Source organism: Cygnus atratus, chromosome 25 (assembly GCF_013377495.2).
Source record: "Cygnus atratus isolate AKBS03 ecotype Queensland, Australia chromosome 25, CAtr_DNAZoo_HiC_assembly, whole genome shotgun sequence".
NCBI lineage: Eukaryota > Metazoa > Chordata > Aves > Anseriformes > Anatidae > Cygnus > Cygnus atratus.
In genome coordinates this window covers 2,765,090-2,784,532 of record NC_066386.1, presented here as the reverse complement: position 1 = coordinate 2,784,532, position 19,443 = coordinate 2,765,090, and the positions used below count along the sequence as shown (strand labels likewise).

General features: G+C 44.5%; 1 protein-coding gene across 2 annotated transcripts; it reads right to left on the bottom strand.

Annotated features, from left to right (window-relative positions):
- Window positions 1–6,429: 6,429 nt before the first annotated feature.
- On the bottom strand, window positions 6,430–19,410 carry KAT7 (lysine acetyltransferase 7). 2 transcript variants are annotated; one of them, XM_035568537.2, is made up of 15 exons: window positions 19,172–19,407; window positions 17,696–17,843; window positions 16,235–16,411; window positions 15,805–16,044; window positions 15,177–15,259; window positions 14,840–14,929; window positions 14,037–14,135; window positions 13,754–13,861; window positions 12,738–12,929; window positions 12,320–12,409; window positions 11,266–11,406; window positions 10,306–10,399; window positions 9,976–10,122; window positions 8,968–9,074; window positions 6,430–8,292 (listed from the first exon to the last, which is right to left on the bottom strand). In XM_035568537.2, the coding sequence occupies exons 1-15, from the start codon at window positions 19,184–19,186 to the stop codon at window positions 8,191–8,193; spliced, it is 1,833 nt and encodes a 610-aa protein (XP_035424430.1). In that variant the 5' UTR covers window positions 19,187–19,407; the 3' UTR covers window positions 6,430–8,190. The 2 variants fall into 2 exon arrangements, with proteins under 2 accessions (XP_035424430.1, XP_035424429.1); XM_035568536.2 differs by having other exon boundaries at window positions 6,440–8,292; window positions 13,754–13,864; window positions 19,172–19,410.
- Window positions 19,411–19,443: the final 33 nt, after the last annotated feature.

Below are 19,443 nucleotides of genomic sequence, written 5' to 3'. Positions count from 1 at the left end.
TGCATGGCTGGGCAGTTGTCCCTGGTCAAACCAAGGCTGGGATTGCCTTCATTTGTATTTCAAATGCCTCTGCTGAGATACACCCCTCTACAGACGAGCCCCTGCTGTGTTGATTTCTCTGCAGAAGACTCAGCAGTTGCCTGAATTAGGCGATCAACAGCTGAGCTAGAAGAATCCAGGAGTTCTGGAGTGAAATGGAAGTGGGTTTGAGTTTCTCCAGTGGTTAGGCTTGGACTAGCACTGATGAACGTTGCTGGTGCCCTGCTTCAGAAACTGTGCTACAAGATAGTGGGATCTGTGACTGCTCCATCACACCGAGATGCTTGAGGCACCCCTGGTGCCTCACGTCAGAGGGCATTGTTTCTCCATCTGTACATGAGATTTGGGGGGAGGTTCCCTTTCTTTCTGAGTCATCACAAGAGCAAGTGACCAGCAGCGAGTTTGTAAAAGTTAGCCTCACACAACCCATTACGCTGGGCAGCGAAGACTTCCCAGTGCAGCAGTCATCTCTAACCTGATGTTCAGAGGAGAATCTCACTAAGAAGGGATCAAGGACTCAGCAGTGACAAAACAGGAGAGCTTTGTAAACAAAATCAGCACCAGTGCGATGGATAAAATGAAGAATCAGACCTTTCTTTTACTGCGGAAGGGAGATGAGCTCACAGGAAGGGGAGCTGTGCCTCCGATTTGCCAGTAGCCTGCAGGTAACTATCTTAAGTTAGAACTCTGCAGCTGCTGTTTCGTTCCTCAGGTGCCCTTCCCATACAAAAATGGGATCGAAAGCTGCCTTTGCAGCTGTTTTTCCCTGAGCTGCAGTTCTGCTGGTGTTTATCTCAGGAGAAGCAGCGGAGTTCCTCAGGCTTTTTCTCACATGAATAGAGAAGGCCATATAATCTCTCATTAACAGATTTTGCAGCTTCTGTTACTTAGTTAAATCCAGCCCAGCAGAGCTGAAACCCACCGATGTCCTTTTCCCTTGGTGTGAAAACCAAGAGCTGCAGCACAGGTACCATCCTTGCAGAGAAGGCTGGGGCTGAAACGTAAAAAACCTCTGAACTTCCTTCCTCAGACCAACTGATGGGTAAGAGTGGCTGACAAGCATCCAGATCCCTTGCCCTCCCACAAGACCTCTTCCTACTCGTTCCCATAGCTGCTATTACGTTTGAGATTTATCTCAGCTGTAAACCCTCGCTCAGACTCCTCGTTAATCTCCACCTAAAAACACGAGCTATGGAAGAGCCCCGTGCACTATCCCTACCCGAGCACGAGGGGAACTGAATACAAAGAAAATGAAAGTCAGCATCATTTCCCTCTGGTCCAACAGCTGCCTTTTAACCACCCCCACTGAACTGAGCTGAACTGAGGCATATTTGCTTTTAAAGATACACAGCCTGGCTGTTTACTGCCTCGTGGAGCCCAGAATGTTCCATCTTTTCCTGATTAATTTATATGAACTATAGGACGCCTATCTAGCTCCAGAGGCTGTTTTTGTTTTAATTCATGCTAGAAATATATATATACTGATACATATATATACGCACTAACGTATATATGATGTAGGATTATTGTAATTTGTGGCTCTTGTGGATATTTGTACAAAGGCACGTGGTCAGGCAGTTGGGGTAGACGATTTTTGAAGGGCCCTTCCAACTGAACTGTTTTGTTCTATTTTATTCGAATTAAATGGTTCATGGAGTGACTGAACAGCACGTCCACCGTCACCCCGTGTCCTGATCCTTTGGTAAAGCGGTTACTGAGCATTCAAAGACATGCAGGTGAAAAAAGCAGTATGACAAGAATACAGCTGAATCCCAAACAGAAATATAGCCAGGAATGGCGCATCAAATGGCTGGCTTGAACGCAGTGCTAATAAAGCGTGTGGTTTTTATGAAAGAAGGTACAAATTAAGCAGTATTTTACCACTGCTTGGCACGAGTTAATTGTGACTCTGGAGAAGGGAGTCAAGTCTTGGCCCTTTCCAGTTTAACAGCTCTCTTCTAATCCAAAATGTTTCTCTGTACAAAACTTGCAAGAGCCTTTGAGATCTATTGGCTTCCTGAGGATGTTTTCTTTCCTTTTGTTTTCTCCCTTTTTGCTATACCTCTGCTGTCATCCCAGACTTGGGGCCGGGTGTTTCACTGTGGTGTGTGGGCAGGAGCCCAGGGGAGGGGGAAAAAGCAGACCTAATTACAGAGGATGCTCTCAAAAATAGAGTTGCTTTTCCCCTTGTCTGTGAGCTGGTGTGAGAGGTAGGTGTTCTAGTTCTTTCCATAGTTTTGGAACAACAGAAGGGCGGAGTTACTGGCAGATGGACTGTTGGACATGGGTTTAAACTAAGCTCAGAGTTACACAGCCATCACAATAGAAACAACTGAAGTAATTTTACATATTTAGCTTCCTTTCCTTCCTGCTGTCTCTTTTCCTTTAACGTTCTTTATAAGAATATCAACCACCTATTCATTCCCTGCAGATCCTCAGCGCGGCCACAACATGACCACATCCTGCCCCAAACAATTACATCAAAAAGGAAAAGCCAGCAGAACTGCTAGTGCTGGGCTGGGGAGAAGGAACGGCAGCAACGTACCAATTCCTGGAGATCTTCTTGGTGAAGAAAAACAAGCCCTGTAAAATTCACTGCTTTGCTTCATCCCGTTGAAAAACTTTGTTGTGCCAACATTACAGGAGTCTGGGGAAATAAAACTGTAAGAAGAGGGGCTTTGTGGTCTACCAGCCGCAATGGTCTAGAGACTGGAGTGAAAGATGGAGGTTTTGGGATCACGTTAGCGACCTGGCTCAGAATGGTCCCTATGAACACTGCGTTGGTACAACTGAGGGCAGCACAGTGAAGTCCAGGGTCAGGACTAAGCAGCTGGTGGTGAGGGAGCAGTGACAGTGATCCCTACAGCTGTTCCTTTTGTCTGCTTTCCACACGTCAAAATGAGAGTTCGTGCAACAGCAAGCCCCCAAGGACTAAGGGGAAGCATGAATGGAGTACAGCCTGGCTAGACTGCGCGTTAACAACAACCGGATCTCTGAAGCACGGAGAGTGAGATGAGTAAATTTAAGTTTCTCATGTAAGGCAGTAGTTAATAGTCTGTTGTACAGCCATTCTGAATTCTCATTCTGGGGGTTTTAACTGCAAAAACTTGCCTTGCCCTGGGCAGTTCAACTTGGACAGCTTCCAGGCTGGAACAGCTTTACTTTCCTTGTCCTTTGAAGAATTTCAGAAGAAAACTTAATTTATCTATGTCCACGGTGAAAAGCATATTTCCTAGTGGCAGATTCTGAGAAAATCCCGCCTTCACTCACACTAGGCTAGAGTAGCAGTCAAAAGTGAATGTGACTGCTCCTGAGAAAGCCCAGCGCAGGGCTTGCTCTTTGTTAGGGTCACCACCTCTAAAGCCTTTATATCCATTGTCCTTCCAGAGACTGTATTCAAGGACGAGGGCGGAGGGACACTTAAGCTCTGTGTGTCGTAACTATTCTGTTTCCCAAGGCTGAGAGAAGTTTTGGAATAATGTACAGTTTTAAAGCAGCCCTGAGACTGCTCTGATGCACACTGAGAGGCAGAGAGCCCCAGATGGCTTCAGAAAGGGTAGACCATAATTGATCACCCGAAAAAAGATCCATAATTTATAAGGATATACTTCTTTAAAAAGGGATATGGAAACATTAATGATGATATATACTGTTGAGGCAGTGATTAGCCTTTTTAAGTCTTAAATCAGCCTAAAGCAGAGAGGAATGGGAAACAGAAATGAGAAGAGGATTACTGCTGTGGAAGTTTTATGCAAGCCTGTGAAAGCACCTTATTTTGATCTTTGTCAGATACATGCTTCAGTTGGTCTGATCTAGATTTGACCCAGACTAGCAGTTCCTCCAATAACAGTTGGCACAAGAGCTAAGAATTCCTCTTGCTATGAAATCTTCAACTCCACGGAGAAACTTGGAGTAGTTTGGGGGGAAACTTAAATACACAAATTGTGCATTAACTAGATCAATAAACTTCTCTTCACCTCCATTTCCTAAAGCTGAACTAATTACAAGTTCAGCTAAAGAGCAGATGATACGTCTATGCTGTTTGTCCAGGCCCAGCCTGAAATGCAGTAATTGTGTGTAGTGAAGCTTTAAGCCTGGAACAGCAGTGCGTGATCTAAAGCAGAGCAGCGTGGGTGAAATCAGCTGGAAAGCATATGCTTGGGTGATAGCCGCCTGCAGCTTGTGCTATCACACCTGTACCTTTAACTTGGAGACTAAAATAGAAAGTGAAGCTGTTAACTATACCAGGAAAGCCAGGAACAGCAAAACAAACAGGGAAAAAGCTGCATGCTACAGGGACCGCCAGTAAAGTGGCTGCAGGATTGCTGGCGTTGATGCAAAGGGGCAGAAGTCATGGAAAGTTCTCTGGGAAACAAACTCAACAGGAAACAATCCTGTTATATAAGTACATAGACTGGCTACTACCGCACCCATAAAGCTTTCAGAGGGCTATTTCTCATTTACTGACAGCAGAGAAATGGACACCATAAAGATTTTTTCAGCTTTGGCTCTGCTGACCTACAATTTTTTGCACAATATATATTCCCCTCGGATACCAAGAAGTGCATTAGATTACAACCAAAAAAGACACTACATTGCTGGCCTACGGAAAAAATGATGAGTTTGATGCAAAGCATCAGGACTGAGCATTGGAAGACATGTCTCTAATTCTTTGGGAGGGTACCTCTCTGATTTTGGGCACATAACCCAAGGTTTTCAAAAAAAAAAAAAAAAGCCTGTTAAGTCGCACCTGCTTCAACTGTTCACCTTTACTGGCTTTCAAAATCGTACTTGATTTACATGCCTTTCAATTCGCAGGCAGTTCTTGTTTCTGGGATATAGAAATGAAATAGTTTGGCTCTCAACTTCTATTTCAGTCTTGCACTGAATTTGCGTTTACGCTCGAGTTTCTTTGGGTCCATCACATCAAAGCACTCTGTGAGGTTATTAGCGTGCTAAAATTACATACATCAGCTATTTCTGGGTTAGGTCAAGGCTGAATGTAAGCGTTACTTTTTAAAAATGAAAAAAATGGAACAAGAACGCATCATCTGGAACATTTTCTGAGGGCGCTGGCTGCTTTTTGGTATCATCAACGTTTTTAGGTGGGCTTCACGCTGCCATGACGGTATATAACATCTGCAAGTTTGCAACTGCTATGAATAAACTGTGGGTGAAACTGTGAGCAGTTGCATGCCTCATCCTCTGGTTACCCGGAGATGTTTATGGCTATCTGTATGACTCACTACTTAATGAGTGTTTGCATTACCAAAGGATCCAGAGGTCTCAGTCAAGCACGAGACCCCATCGTGTTAAGAATTGTACACGTACAGGGAGAGTCACTGCCCCAGAGAACTCGCAACATAAACAGACCAGACAGAATAAGGGAAACAAAAGCGTAGAGGGGCTGGCTGTCACACAGCAGAGCAGCGTGGCGAATAAAGCACTTATCCTCTTGTCTCTCTGCCCAGAGATCTACAAAAAAAAACACGCTGTATCCCTGTGCACTTGCAAAAATAAAAAGGGCAACTGGCATTGTGCAAAGCTGTGCTCAAGTAAAAGCAATGCTCCCAAATGATATTTCTTTAATGATCTTAAATTAAGGAAATGGTCTTTAAATTAAGACAAATAGGAAGAGCCTTGATGTGAGCTAACAAACACCATTGCTCAGGGAAATGTGTGGGGGTTTGATTATCTATTCTTCATCCATCTCAAACAGAACAAGGCTACCATCTCAATTCGTTTGTTCACAAGCTAAGAACGTGGAGTCCCAAGCTACGTTCACCATCATATCAGACTCACTCTTAACAGCACCCGAGCCTCTCTGCAGCTTACCCAGAGTCCAAAGAACTTTTTCTGCTCCTCCTTCCATTGAGTTATGTAGAGAAGCAGACTGTCTGGAGTCAAAAATTGTATCAAAGACTCAAAATGCTTGAGCAATGCATTGAACTTCAGATGCTGTTCATTAAACATCAAAGACTTCGCTGCCCAATGTCCTGGCATAGTACAAGAAGCAAGGAGATACGGTCATGGAAGCGGAGAAGAAAAGGCTAAAAATCTAGGGCTATCACTTCCAGGAAAAATCCTTCCTTCTTACAAGAACTTCAGGTTGACATGTGCTATCCTGGTTTTGGATGACATACTTAAGCTGCCAGCATCCGGAAACAACCTCATGGTAGCCTCCTGGGCACAATCAGCTCTCAAGTGAATATACAATACAGGCTACCTCTAAAACATCCAACTCAGAGGCTGCTACAGTCACAATCCTTAATACACCAGGCGCAAAGACAGGTTCAAAATTAGTCCCTTGCAACAGAAAGCACCAGCTTCACTTAAATGAAGATGCGGAAGAGCGTATCGGATAAAATAAAAATGAAAAGGCACAAACATGAGCAGAGAACATGCTTTATTGAGAAGTAGATACAAGAATAGCACATTCTACCACATCATGGGAACAGGGTTTAGCTTCTGCACAAGAATGGCCTTCTTCCCTACTCCACAAGAGATCTACTTTGTTGGATAGTTTCATGAGTATCTGGAGTTAGTTACAATACAAGAGCAAAGGGCATGAAACAGCAAAATTCAGTAATGCCCACAAAGTATACATCATGTACTGATGATCTTTTTTTTTTTCCTTTTCCTTTTTCTTCTTTTTTTTTTCCTTCTTTTTGTTTTTTAAGGGAGGCAGAGAAAGGCAGACAACCATCAGAAGGGCAATAGAGAACTTTTCCACATAAGGATGGGTCAGTGGTTAACAGGAAACGGCTCCTACCTACGGGTACATTGCAAGTGCTTCACTTCAGTCACCATTTAATGAGAAAGCACTGGAAGTTTAAAGGAAATTGGCACTACGTGATGCTGCCATCATCTACTCCAAGACTGTGTCCCCCCACTTTTAATCCCATTGGAGCCATATAGCAAACTTGTGGCACAAGGACAGTGGTTATACTTGAAAGCCATTGTTTGATAGTTTCTTCCAGCGGTGCTGATGGGACAGAGGAAGTAAAAGCTTTTTTGTTTTACAAAGACAAACAAGGATGCACTGTCAGAGAAGCAAACCATCCACGTAGCTAACTGGAGCTGCCACTGATGCACAGAACGTACGCTGTAGGCAATCCAACAACTGACAATATTTGTATTTCAGAGTTTCTGTGGCTGTTTGGACAAGGCTATCAAATATCTATCTATAGTTAAGATTTTATTTCTTCAGTCTAGAGGAAAAAATCCTCTCCAGTAGGAAGAGACATATGATTCAAGGAAGACCATTCTGGGAAAAAGTATCTCCAGTGAAATATACTGAAAGGGGCTATTTCTGTGTAAAGGAACCCACCAACTCGAAGAGAGAAACCAGGAAAGCAGCAACGTGTAATGAAAGAGGTCTCTCCAACGGATGTGGTACTGTGATAGCTCCAGGAGCCTGTACCAAGAGCAACTCCATGAAGCATGTGACTGTGATGTTCTCAGACACTTAGCCTTGACTCCTCTGGGGTTAACACTAACAATCACACCACTCAGTTACAAGATATGTAAGCTTCTGACTGCACAATATTAACTATGTGAAGACCTGCTATATTATACGGAAAACACTGCTGAAAGAGGTGACGTGTTACCTTACTAAAACTATCTGATATACGGAATGGAACAGTCCATCAGGCAGGACTAGTTAAAATGCTGAAGTCAGTGTAATTGCAGCTCGTTAGAAAACCAGACTTCCCCCAAACAAGCACTATTAGACCTTGTTCAAAAGCCACAGAAGTTATCTCCGTTACTTACAAAGCAAGGAACCTGAAGGAAGAAACAACCAGATTACAGGACACAACACAACCTCATTGGAATAAGAACGTGAGGGTAAGACCAGTGACTGGACAGGTACAGTACCAGATATCAGAACTCCTTGGGCCAGTGCTGCTAGGAGCTTTGTTTGGGTCCTATACAGATCCAATCCTTGCAACCTCATTGAGGCCGAAACATAAAGTTCCTCAGAACTAGCGTCTGTGGTGTGCACAAAAGATCTGGGCCAGAACAGTACCAAGGGGAACTGATCTTTCGGGAGGGTACTGTACCAGCCAATCACAACAGCAACAGATACAACAGAGATCCCTAGGGTATTTCCTACTGCTGGGGTTCACTGGCTTCAGGAGTGACAGACAGTTAAGTTCCCTTAGGAGGGGTCCATTTCAAACAGCTGGGATCCATTATCTTATTGCTGTTGGATCTTTTTGCCTCTTTGGCTATCCATTCATCAATCAGATCCTAGGGAAGAGAGCATGAAAGGGCGGGTTAAAAACAGTCCATGATGGAGAATTATCTACGGTACAGCACCAAACATCAAAGTCCAGAAATCTGAAGATGACTAGCCCACTCACTGACTGCTGAGCATGACAAAAATAACAACCCTTCCACAGTGTTCTAGAAGCACTTCCAACCACACTGATAAAAGTACTTGTAGCTACAAAGTAAAGTCTCAGGGAAGGGGAAAGGAATGAGAGAAACTGTTGTATGTTCCGGGATGTATAAACCACTTGTCTCATTTCTAATGAGGATACAAACATGACACATTCAGGATTCCATGAATTCAGCTAACTGCTGTCTCATACTTTTGCCCAATAAAGGGTTGGCATGATGAGGAGCATGATGGGAATGTTGATCCATTGCTCCCCTAAAAGCTGCTTCCAATGAGTAACGTTATTCCATACAGAAAAAAAAAGTACAGTTGATGCAGCGTGTTTCTACACTACTAAAGAATAATGCTCCGTACCCATGCTTTGTTTTATTAGTTACTGCATTTCAAAATTACGGTGCTCCCCCACTAGAATCAAAAGGCTGGGAAACCCAGCACAAAACAAACAAAATGCTGAGTCCACTTCATGTGAATGTAACAGCTAAATGTAAAGAAACAAGCACAGAAAGAGCCATCAGAAATCTTACCTGTCTTTTTAGGACCAGGTGTTTTCCCTTCCAGTACTTCAGCATCTGAAGTGCCTGCAACGTACTAACAATGTCGACAGGGTTTACAGCGGTCTCCTGGCTGATTTCTGCAAACCAGTATCAGAGGATGTTAGAATAGAAACAGACTCCACTGCAATACCCTATAATAGATAGTTTTCAACTACGAGTCTTAGGCAATGCCTTTTGAGGTGATGCACACAAAATGCCTTGCAGATACTAAGGAGGGTTAACATGCAGCGTTATTGCTGCTGCCTGACTTGCACCCTTTGACCATCCTGGTTATCTGCTTGACAGCTTGTCTGTGGTCATTTCGCTCTAGAGGACTGATCGATTACAAATAGCTTGAGAAAACACAAGTTATGGATACAAGCCATGCAGAGCTGTAGAGAAACAGCCCAGCTCACCCAAAAACTGTAAAGCCAACCTAGATGAAGCGCTGGGGAATAATTAGTTGAAACAGAGTGTCATAATGATTTAGTGATACTGCTTTTAGGATCCAAGTTAGTATGGTGCAACCCTCTCTAAGAAAGCATAGCAGCTTTTTCAGAACAACCTTGATATTGCTATGAAATACTGCATACTCCTAGGGACTGTTTTGAATATAAACATGCTATTAAAAGAAGTTTAAATAATCTTAGCTTTTATCTAAAATGTTTGAAAGCCACTCGGTGTAGCCACTTTTCTTTTTAAAATTAATATTCTATTCTAGACCTGTATGAAGTTCTTTACTGAACCTTTTCCAAAAATGTTTTTAAAAGAAGAAGCCAGTACACAGTTTCAAAACTCTGCAAGCTGGCTTATTGTTAATGGCGGCAGGACTGGAAAGGAGCCATCCCCAAATACAGGAACATTCCACTGGCTGTGCTGCCACCCAAACACCTGTAACAATGCACGACCTACCCCACATTTGAGGAAAATGAGTGAACAGAATGCCCTGGTATGCTCCCGGACCGACTCACAACAAGTTTATTTAGGTTGAAAACATACCTTTTATAGAGATCTCTTTTCCTTGGAAATTATGCAGGTAACGAAGCAGAACTTCCTTCCAGTAACTACGGTAGCTGATGAGACCCAAATCAGACAGAGGACGTTCTGGAGAGCCAACTTTTTCTTCTACTTTAGAAAGCAAATAACCTGTAAAGGAAAGAGAAGTTATTTGTCCTTCCTAAACTACTTTATCCTGACTGTTACCCTCCTCAGCACAAGCAGAAATCGGGTATAATGACAACTGCTCAAAAGTCACCAGACACATTAGATTTTTTGGTGAAACGGTCATAGTGGACAGAATGTTTCCAGAATTTCTCTCTTTATACTTACTGAAGTCAATGAGCATTTTGCCATAACCTTGCCTCATGTACTGAGGCATTGTCAGGATACAGGAAACATTGTAGTTGAGAAAAGAATTCTTCTCCTAAAACCAAGAACACAGAGAATAGATTAACAGATCTAGATCTGCACCCACAACTGGGTATATCAGAATCCCGACAGAAGGAACGAGCCTGTGCAACTGACACAATAGAGGTGAAAGGATCAACGGCAGAAAAAACCTGCCTAACGACAAGTAACGTGGTTATCCTTCAGCTACCAGCCTAGCTTAGCGTCTTACTTTATTAGCCACTGGGTGTGTAGTGCAAAATTTTAAGCTTGGGATGGCGGGGCACGGAGCTGTACCTGAGAAGGAGCCAGTAACACTCTCAGTTATTAACGCTCTCACTTGGGATTAAACAAAGAGATTGCCTATTCTTTTAGGCAGGCAACGTGACTGAGCAAACAGGGCACAGAATACAGTTCAGAAAATTGCCTGGTACACTCTAAGCTCAGCCAGTGACTTTCTTGGGGGATCTGTTTAAGTTACTTGAACTTCTCAGCTTCTCCATCTAAGAGTTTTTATTCCTCCAAGTACTTTATAAGAAAAAAACATGGCGACTAATACTTTTTTTGGATGTATTTTTCCTCTACATCTTTTTAGATTTTGTTTAAACACTACTTTTGCCTACATTTAAGACACCACTATGCTTACAGGTGACAAGTTTATCTGAGCTGATTTGTTTTTTGCTAGTAATGCCAAAAGATGCTACAGCAAAGCACCTTCAGTCCCTGCAGTGAACAGTATAAACTCACACGGAGCAGGTTTGAAACTTTATCTCCTCCTGGAAGCAACAAATCCTGAGACTGCAAAGACTTGGAGAAGAGATGCAGTACTGATAATCTGTGTCCTAAACCTCATCCTAGTGATCTAGGATAATAAGTACACATAAAGGTTTTTTCCAAACTAACCTTGGAGAAATATCCTATCAGGTGACAGCCAGTGTTGTCAGCTTCTGTCATGACATAGAACAGGAAGGGTTCAACATCATAATACAGTGTTTTATGGTCCAAGAAAAGTTTTGCCAGCAGACACAGGTTTTGACAGTAGATCTAGAAGCAAAAGGAGAGTAGGATACACCTGTTTATTATGGTGGAATGTGCCAAGCATGGAGAAAAACAGACGTACAAGGGAAATGAGAAGAAAGTTCTGAATCATCTGAGAAATAACAGTCTAACAGCGCAGCTGAGCTGGGAAACAATTCCATTTATGATGAAACTTGGTAAGCCTAGCTTCCTAAGGGTGGGAATTTGTTTGTGATATTAATCTCTGAATGTTCAAAACATCACATCCTCGGTGAAGGGGAGCAAAGGTTGCATCTCTGCCTGCTTGTACTGTATTGTATTTATTCCAGCCTTCAAGGTCATCTGTGGTAAATACAAAAGACTCCTCCCACCTTCCAGCAATGCAAAAGTTAGCTTTTTTTTTTTTCTTCCTTCTGAAGCCTTACAAGACTGGACACAACTAGAAACAGGGCACGAGCACAAGGCTACTACCTAGAACCTGCAACCACTGGTTCAGTGCATGTTCTACCTTTCAACTGAGAGTTAAGGAGGTCACCCCCAGTAACACCACGCTACTTCCCACCGTAACACAAGTTTGAGTGAATATCCACAGCTAAGTAAGAGATGGGCAGTGGCAATCTACTGAGGCCATGTGCAGAATCTCCCCATTCATTTGCAGAAAGGGATCTTGACACAAATCTCCAAAAGCTACTGATCCAGCACAACACGGACAACAGATGGAATTGCTGGTGCACAACAGCTCTGAGGAATAACCACAAAGAGAATGCAGACAAAACGACTGCCAGAATTGCAAAAATGGACAGATCAGACTGTAGTAGCCTTTCTTCCATTAGAGAGAAAGGGCCATTTGCATCCTGTTTCTCTACAGAAAAAGCAGTACTCGGCACGTTTGAAAGATAGACTCCACATTCAAGAATGGCTTATTATCGCAATTAGTTACCTTGTTCTTTTTCCCATCAACTTCAAAAACTGAAATGGAGCCTTTGCGGTAGATTTCATCACCCGGTGGATGCTTCCAAACACATTTTGCCTACGACAAGTAAACAAAATTAAGGTGACACTACTGTTTTAAGGGCAGAACAGGTTACAACAGCTACTGGATATACCAGGAAACACACAGACTTTTTAGCTATGATAAAAAGAATTAATTCCAGGTCCCTTTTCTGTTCCTCTGTAATCCCCTAAATGGGACAGAAATCAAGCCTGCACCTAGAAAAAGCAGCCTTTCCTTCTAAATGACACAATCTTCTCACCTCCTAAAGTGAAGAACTGAACTAACAACAGTAATCACGTTTAAAAACACCTACATGCCCACAGCTGATTTAAACCTCAGGAATCACACCTACCCCAACCCTTACCATGTGTCTGCGCAGTATTGTCTGGCTCTTCATGTATTTGAGACAGAATTCACACATGTAGAGACGTCCCAGGCGAGCGTACTCCTCTGGGTAGGGAGAATGATACCACGTATCCAGTTCGTAACGGCCAAAAGCAATTGTTTTAATCATATTGCTGCCTTCTGTGATCTGGCCCTGGAGCCGCAACTTCTCCTATGAATGAAATCAATGGATGGCTATTAAAAAAAGATTTTAATGGATGTTGAGAGGAAGGAGCCCTGTTTATTTCCCTTGGGGAGATCCTTCATTTCAAGTCTTCTAAATTCAAGTAAATTCCGTCTGAGCCCTGTCCATGGGCAGTACTTACCGAGCCTTCCCTTCATCAGAAAACATCTTTAATCAGAACTTAGCACCATGCTAACACTAGGATCCTACTCTTTCTGTTACCAAAGCAATGTAACCTACATGCAGCTTCATACTTCTTCCCTCATCTGCAGGGAGAGGGATACAGCCTAATGCCCTGCCTTAAGATATCCCAGATGCAGTTGTCACCATTACTGGTGATTAAAATTAAAATATGTTTTAGTTCACTTCTGGAGATGGAAGGTAGCTTTGAAAAGCACCTACAGAAACAATAGAAGTATTTGAACTCCATTTCAAAGCCATTGGCTCTTATCAATATGGCTTTTGTCTTTTGTTTTTAATCACTCCTTAGGTATTGTTTCAGCAGGTGAAGCTATCTGCTCTCTCACTGAAAAGAAACACCTGTTACATAGGACTGTTACTAATTACTGCTCTTGCAAGGCACTGTAGCATTCATGTCTGAAGATTTTCAGCTCCAGCTGTTCTTTCAGCAAACCCTCTGAATGACTGGCACTTCAGCGTTATCCCTAGCCCAACTTTGCTGACTTGGCTGGGCTGTAGAAGTTCTTGTAAGAAAAGCACCTACCTGCACAAGTACCACAAAACCCAGAAAACATTCACGTTTCTGAACAAGTACATTTGCTATGAGACTTATTATGATTTAGAAGTCTCACCAGGTCCTCAGATGCCCGTGCTTGTGCTCTTCGGAAAAGCTCAAGGTCATATTCACTAGTCAGGTTTTCAAGTAGAGGTTCCCTAGTATTGCCGTAGGTTTGTCTGTGCTCCTAGAACAATAAAACAACTGGAGTTTTTGCCGCCATACTGCAACCAAGCTGTTGAATCTTGCAGCTTTATTAGCTGAGAATGCTGCAGGATGACTGCAAAAGCCAAACTCCCACTTAGTGGTCTCATTCCAGGCAGGAAGGAATCAAAGAATCAAAGAATCGCTGCTTTTACCATGTATTTTTCTTTTTGCTCCTTGCTTAATCCTGAGTTCCTCTTCTTCCTGAGCTCAGCTACTTTCTCTTTGTACCGAAGCTGTCTCTCGGTTGGTGCCTGAAACAAAACAATACAAAAGAAGTTGAAAGCTTCTTTAGGCTTCATCCACTTCAAACATTTTCCTGCACCTTCTCACCCTAAAGAACCTCTGCCCTGGCTTCTATTTTACCATGTTTGCTGTCTCTGAACCAAACCTGCACACGTGAGAAAGCACTTCAAGTACAACACAAGTATGTAAAACAGTAAATTTTTCCTCCTTCTGTGGCCTGCATTTGTCAACGCACCTCAGTCCCACAAGACAGGGTGCATTCCTTATGCGTGGCTTAATCATGTGGAAAGCTCCAAGCTGACTCATGAAATCATCCTGACTCAAGCTCAAGTCTCGTGAACTGAGAAGTGTAATTCCCTTTGGTTATATCCTCTTTGATTTAGTCAGAGGAAAATGGTAGTTTACAGTTCTGCAGAAATTCTCTTGTCATACACATCAAAGCACACAGAAAAGATCATCCTGAGAACATTTCCAGCCTCCTTTGTAATATTACTGGCCAACGCCGTTTCTCTGCTCTCACTGGCTGTTCCAGTCTCTCATTGAAGGGATAAAATAAATTTCCCTCGCTGAAACAAATTGGAGATGGCAAATGGGAGTGTCAGGACTCAGCACAAAAGCTTATCCGACACGTGAAGAAGGGAGATCAAGTTAAAGCCTTTGTCACTGGAAACCACCAGCTGAGGTTTTTCCACTTTTAACTGAGCAGCCTTACCTGGTGTCTGGTGGCGTGCCTGTTGTTGTCATCCTGCCGATGGGCCAGCATTCTCTCCTCAATCTGTTTATCTCGGCTCTGTGCTCGCACCTGGAAGTCAAAACTCATCTGTCAATACTGCAGCAAACTACTATCAAAGCTTTCACCTTTACCATTTCTCTGTTTATGTGAATTTTCTGAACTGCAGTTCACAGGTGATTTGACACACAAACACTGCTGTCTTACAGCTAAAGACATCAGCTGGAACACACTAATACTGTTTTCTGTTCACAAATGACAAGTCTTGGCATTTTGTTCCATAAAAGCATAAGGAAGATAAAACAGAAGACTCAGTTACCTTGCACTCATCTGCTGAGAGATTATGATACAGTGGGCATCCTGATATGGAGAAGTGTCGCTCGTGTTTTCCAGTTAGGTGGCCTGCAAAGAATCAGAAATAAAAGCTTTTAACATATGATCATAAAGAGGTTTAAAAAGTATCACAGATGGTCAGATAATGCATACAAGCTTCTCGGGGAGATATTCAGTTTATTACCAGTGTGGTAGGAGGAAAGCATTTCATGGTTCACTGCACAAGCTTTAAGAACAAAGAAAGAAAATCCTTTTCACACTAACTGCATTTCATGCAAGCACCCAGATATATTAAACGACTGCATTCATTTATGAAAACCTGCTTTTGTCAGAGACCAGAACCCTGCCTGCAAAACTCTGCATTTTCCCCCCACACCTGTGCTCACACTCCCAACTTGCTCTTTATCCCATCATCTCCCAAACATTCCCATCGAGACAACACCTCCAGAAGAATACACCTGCTGATATGCTCCACATCCCTTCTCTATACCCACTTCTCAGTAATGTTGCTGATCCTAAGTAAGTACATATTGTTAAGTTGTGTAACTCAACTGACTTTGAATATCACCGCAGGAAAGCAAAAATCAACAAATTAATCCTGGAGCTGAAATTACCTAAAGAGTTACAACCAGGAGTGGGACATTTCATGTTGAAATTGTAGCTTTCATGGAAGCGGCGGCGCTTAGGGCGGTGAGACAGGTCACTTCCAGAATCCTTCATGGACATGTCCTTGGCAATGCTCTCATCATGGGATACATTTGGACTGGAGATATCAATATCAGACTCTGAGGAAGGGGCGTTCCCGGTGGGGGTACGAGGTGGAGACTCATCGTGATCCGCTGCATTTTTAGTGTCTGAATAAAGATCAAGATGTTACAAATTGGTCTGAAAGAAAGCTTTCAAAAAAATACGTGAAACAACTCTGGATAACTGTCTCAAAGCCTCTATCCTCAGGATATTATACTGTGCCCACAGAAAACGGAGTCACATACTCCTTCCAACAGCATTTTGCAAACTCTCGACACCTCACTGCACCCTACGTACCTCTATCAGAGAAGTCAACCACTTGCTCAGTTTCTGATCCAGATGAACGAGTCTGCCGGAGCGGGTATTTCTTTGGAGTCACAGGAGTGGGCTGCTGTTGGCTGCGAGTTACCCTCCTCGTAGAATAGACAGGCTCTTCTGCTCCAAATGACGGTGGATTACGAACCGGGCTGGAATCTAATTTCATGGAAATACCATAATTACATCTATAATAACCACTGTAATTCAGTGAATTGCCTCACACGTGCTCTGAGGTCTGTAATACTAACATCTGACAGCTGGGTATCAACACAGACTTGTGTCCTACTACTGGATGTTAGCAAAAAGATAGGTCTCTCTTGGCTCTGTTCTTCTGAGCTTACAACTTCAGACACTTGTACAAACACTGAGGAATCTGGAATTAGATCCACTTTCTCTGGATGCAATTATTTAATTAACTAGTAATTACAAAATGACTCCCATTTGCAAAGCTAATAACAGTTAGCTTAGATAAGAACTATCAGCATTTAAACAACCCTTGAGAACATCAAAGCTGCTTTCGGTGTGGAGCTATATTTGGGACCCCATTTATGGTTCTGTAAACCTATACTGCTCAGACTATAAAACTGATTATTTTGAATGAAAATATTGCTTTTATACCACAGCAATACCACAAGCATCCCATATGCTAAAACACCTTTCCTCTTGTTTTTAAAGCCTAACCACCAGATGACCGCGCACATCTATTTGTTACCTGCAAGAAAATCTGTCACAAAACACATTATTTGACAAAGTGTATACACAAAGCAACAGAACAAACTTATCTACTGTCATTTCCTCTCCTTATGCCTCCATATGGCAGCTTATTAATTAACAGACAGGGAACGGCTCCACTAAAACTAAAATTGAGGAGATGGACACGTTCAATGCTTCCTCTTACACTCTGGATGCCAAAGTAGAAGCATACAAAATAACTATCAATACATTAATTACAGCTTATTGCAAAGTGGCATCAGCAAGTCACGAGAATACATCTCCCTTGCTGTACAGACAACCCCCCAAACAAAACAAAACATATAAAACTAACACTTATCCTTAAGCACAAATCCATCTAGCTTGTCTATGGTAACAATCTGACTAATTAGATGGAAAGTAAATCTTTACAGTTCTCAGAAAAATCAGACAAAGCTGGCAGCAGAACGAAGGGGTTTGATTCCCACCTCCTTTAAGTAGACAGCTTTACTTTTTGAACAGAGGATACACAGGTTTTGATTTCTACCACCAGTGGAAGTGCTACATCATTTCACCAGCAGGCGCTTATAAAGACTGCTTTTTACCACAGGATATTAAAACCCAATGAAAAAAAAAAGTTAGATTTTTTCATTTGGGTATAAAATCCAAGTGTTTAAGCTGTAAAGGCCAGGAACGTGGAATACACCAAGCCTCCTGCCACTTATGTGTTTAAGGAAACAAATCATTCACCTTGAGAGCTCTGACTGAGCCTGGCCGAGGAGCGGGTTACACGGGCAGACCGCCGCGATGTGCCATCGCTTTCAGAGCTGTCTGTGTGCTCGGGATCGGTGGAGAAATCGGAGTCTTCTGTCCCGTCTGAGCTACTGCCTGCATTCCTCTACAACACCACAGACCCAGACATTAGCACAAACGCACTGAAATTTGTATACTGTATTTATACTATAAAGACACACAGAAGATGCTTGATGCTAAATAGGCAAAGTCACCGGCCCTGGGGGTGTTTAAGGAAAGGCTGGACGTGGCGCTTAGGGACATGGTTTAGTGGGTGACATTGGTGGTAGCGGGATGGTTGGACCAGATGATCTTGGAGGTCTTTTCCAACCTTAATGATTCCAGGATTTTATGATGTCTTCAAACTAAAAAATGCCAAGCGTTTTCCTCCAGAGGCAGTATTTTTGTGTAACATACGCAGTGACAGCCAATGCCCGATATAGTAGCAGGTTTCTGAAAACAGATGAACTGAGAACGCCCACAGCAGCACACGACTTTATCTGAAGTAAAAGCTAAATGAAATTTGAAGGGCGGACAGGACATGGCGTGAGCTGGCTGGTCCTGGTTCGCGCTGCCAAGCCAGCAGCGCTCCCACACCAGCTGCTCCCCAAAGCAGCAGAGGAGGAAACCCAAGAGCAGCAGGTGCTGGAATAAACAGAGCCCGGGCTCCCTGGGGAAGGCAGCAGGGGACGGGCGAGGCGGCGCCACACGAGGCGGGCCGCGCACACGGCAGCGCCCGCCTCGCCTCAGGGCTCCGTCAGGGCCGCAGCCTCCCCTCAGCCCAGCCGTGGCGCGAGCGCGGCCCCCGCGCCGCTTTGTTTTGCGCCCAGCGGAGCCTCGCCGGCCCCAGCCAATCAGAACGCGCGCGGGAGGGAGCCGAGGGGAGAGTTCGCCAATTGGAATTCAGAGAGGGAAGGGGCGGGGCGGATGGGCATGACTGACGGTGGCCGCCAGCCAATCAGTTCGAGCGTCGCTGCCACAAACATCCACCCCGGGGGGGCGGAGTGGGATGGGGGAAGGGAGGAACAAGGCACGCGCGGGGAGGTGACCGTTGGGGGCGTAGACGGGCAGCCGTGAAGACCAATCAGCGGCCAGCCCGGCAAGACAGCCCAACCAATACGCGGCCACCTCTCCAACTGCCTGCCCAATGGGAAAAGCCAGGAGGCGGACCGCGCTACAGGCGGGGGGGAAGGAATCGGTAACCGTTGGGGGCGATGAGTGACGGGCACAGCGACCAATCAGCGCCCGGCGGGCCCCTGCGGCAGCCATTCAGGGAGCGAGGGGGCCGGGCGCTGGGGGGTGAAGGCCGCTATTTTCCCCCCGGTTTTGTGCCCGTGAGAAGCAGCTGAAAGGGGGCAAGGAGCTGGGGGTCCCCGCAGCCCGGGCCGGCCGCTTCACCGCCGGTCGCCTCCCCGGTCCCCCGGCCGCGCTCACCTTCCTGCGCGGCATCCTCGGTGGGGGCGGGGGCAGCGAGGTTGCTTGGTCCCCGGCGCCCCCAGGCCGTGAAGCGGCGTTCGCCGCCGTGTTAGCGCCGGCGGGCTCCGTGGTGACAGCCGCGTCTCCCGTCCTCCGGCACGGCTGCTCCGGCGGCGCCAGCCCGCTCCCGCCGCCAGTCCCTGTTCCCTGCTCGGTCCCTCACGCTTCCGCCGGGACACGGTCCACACCCCCCCGTCACGTGACCCCGAGCCAGCCTCACGCCAGCGGGC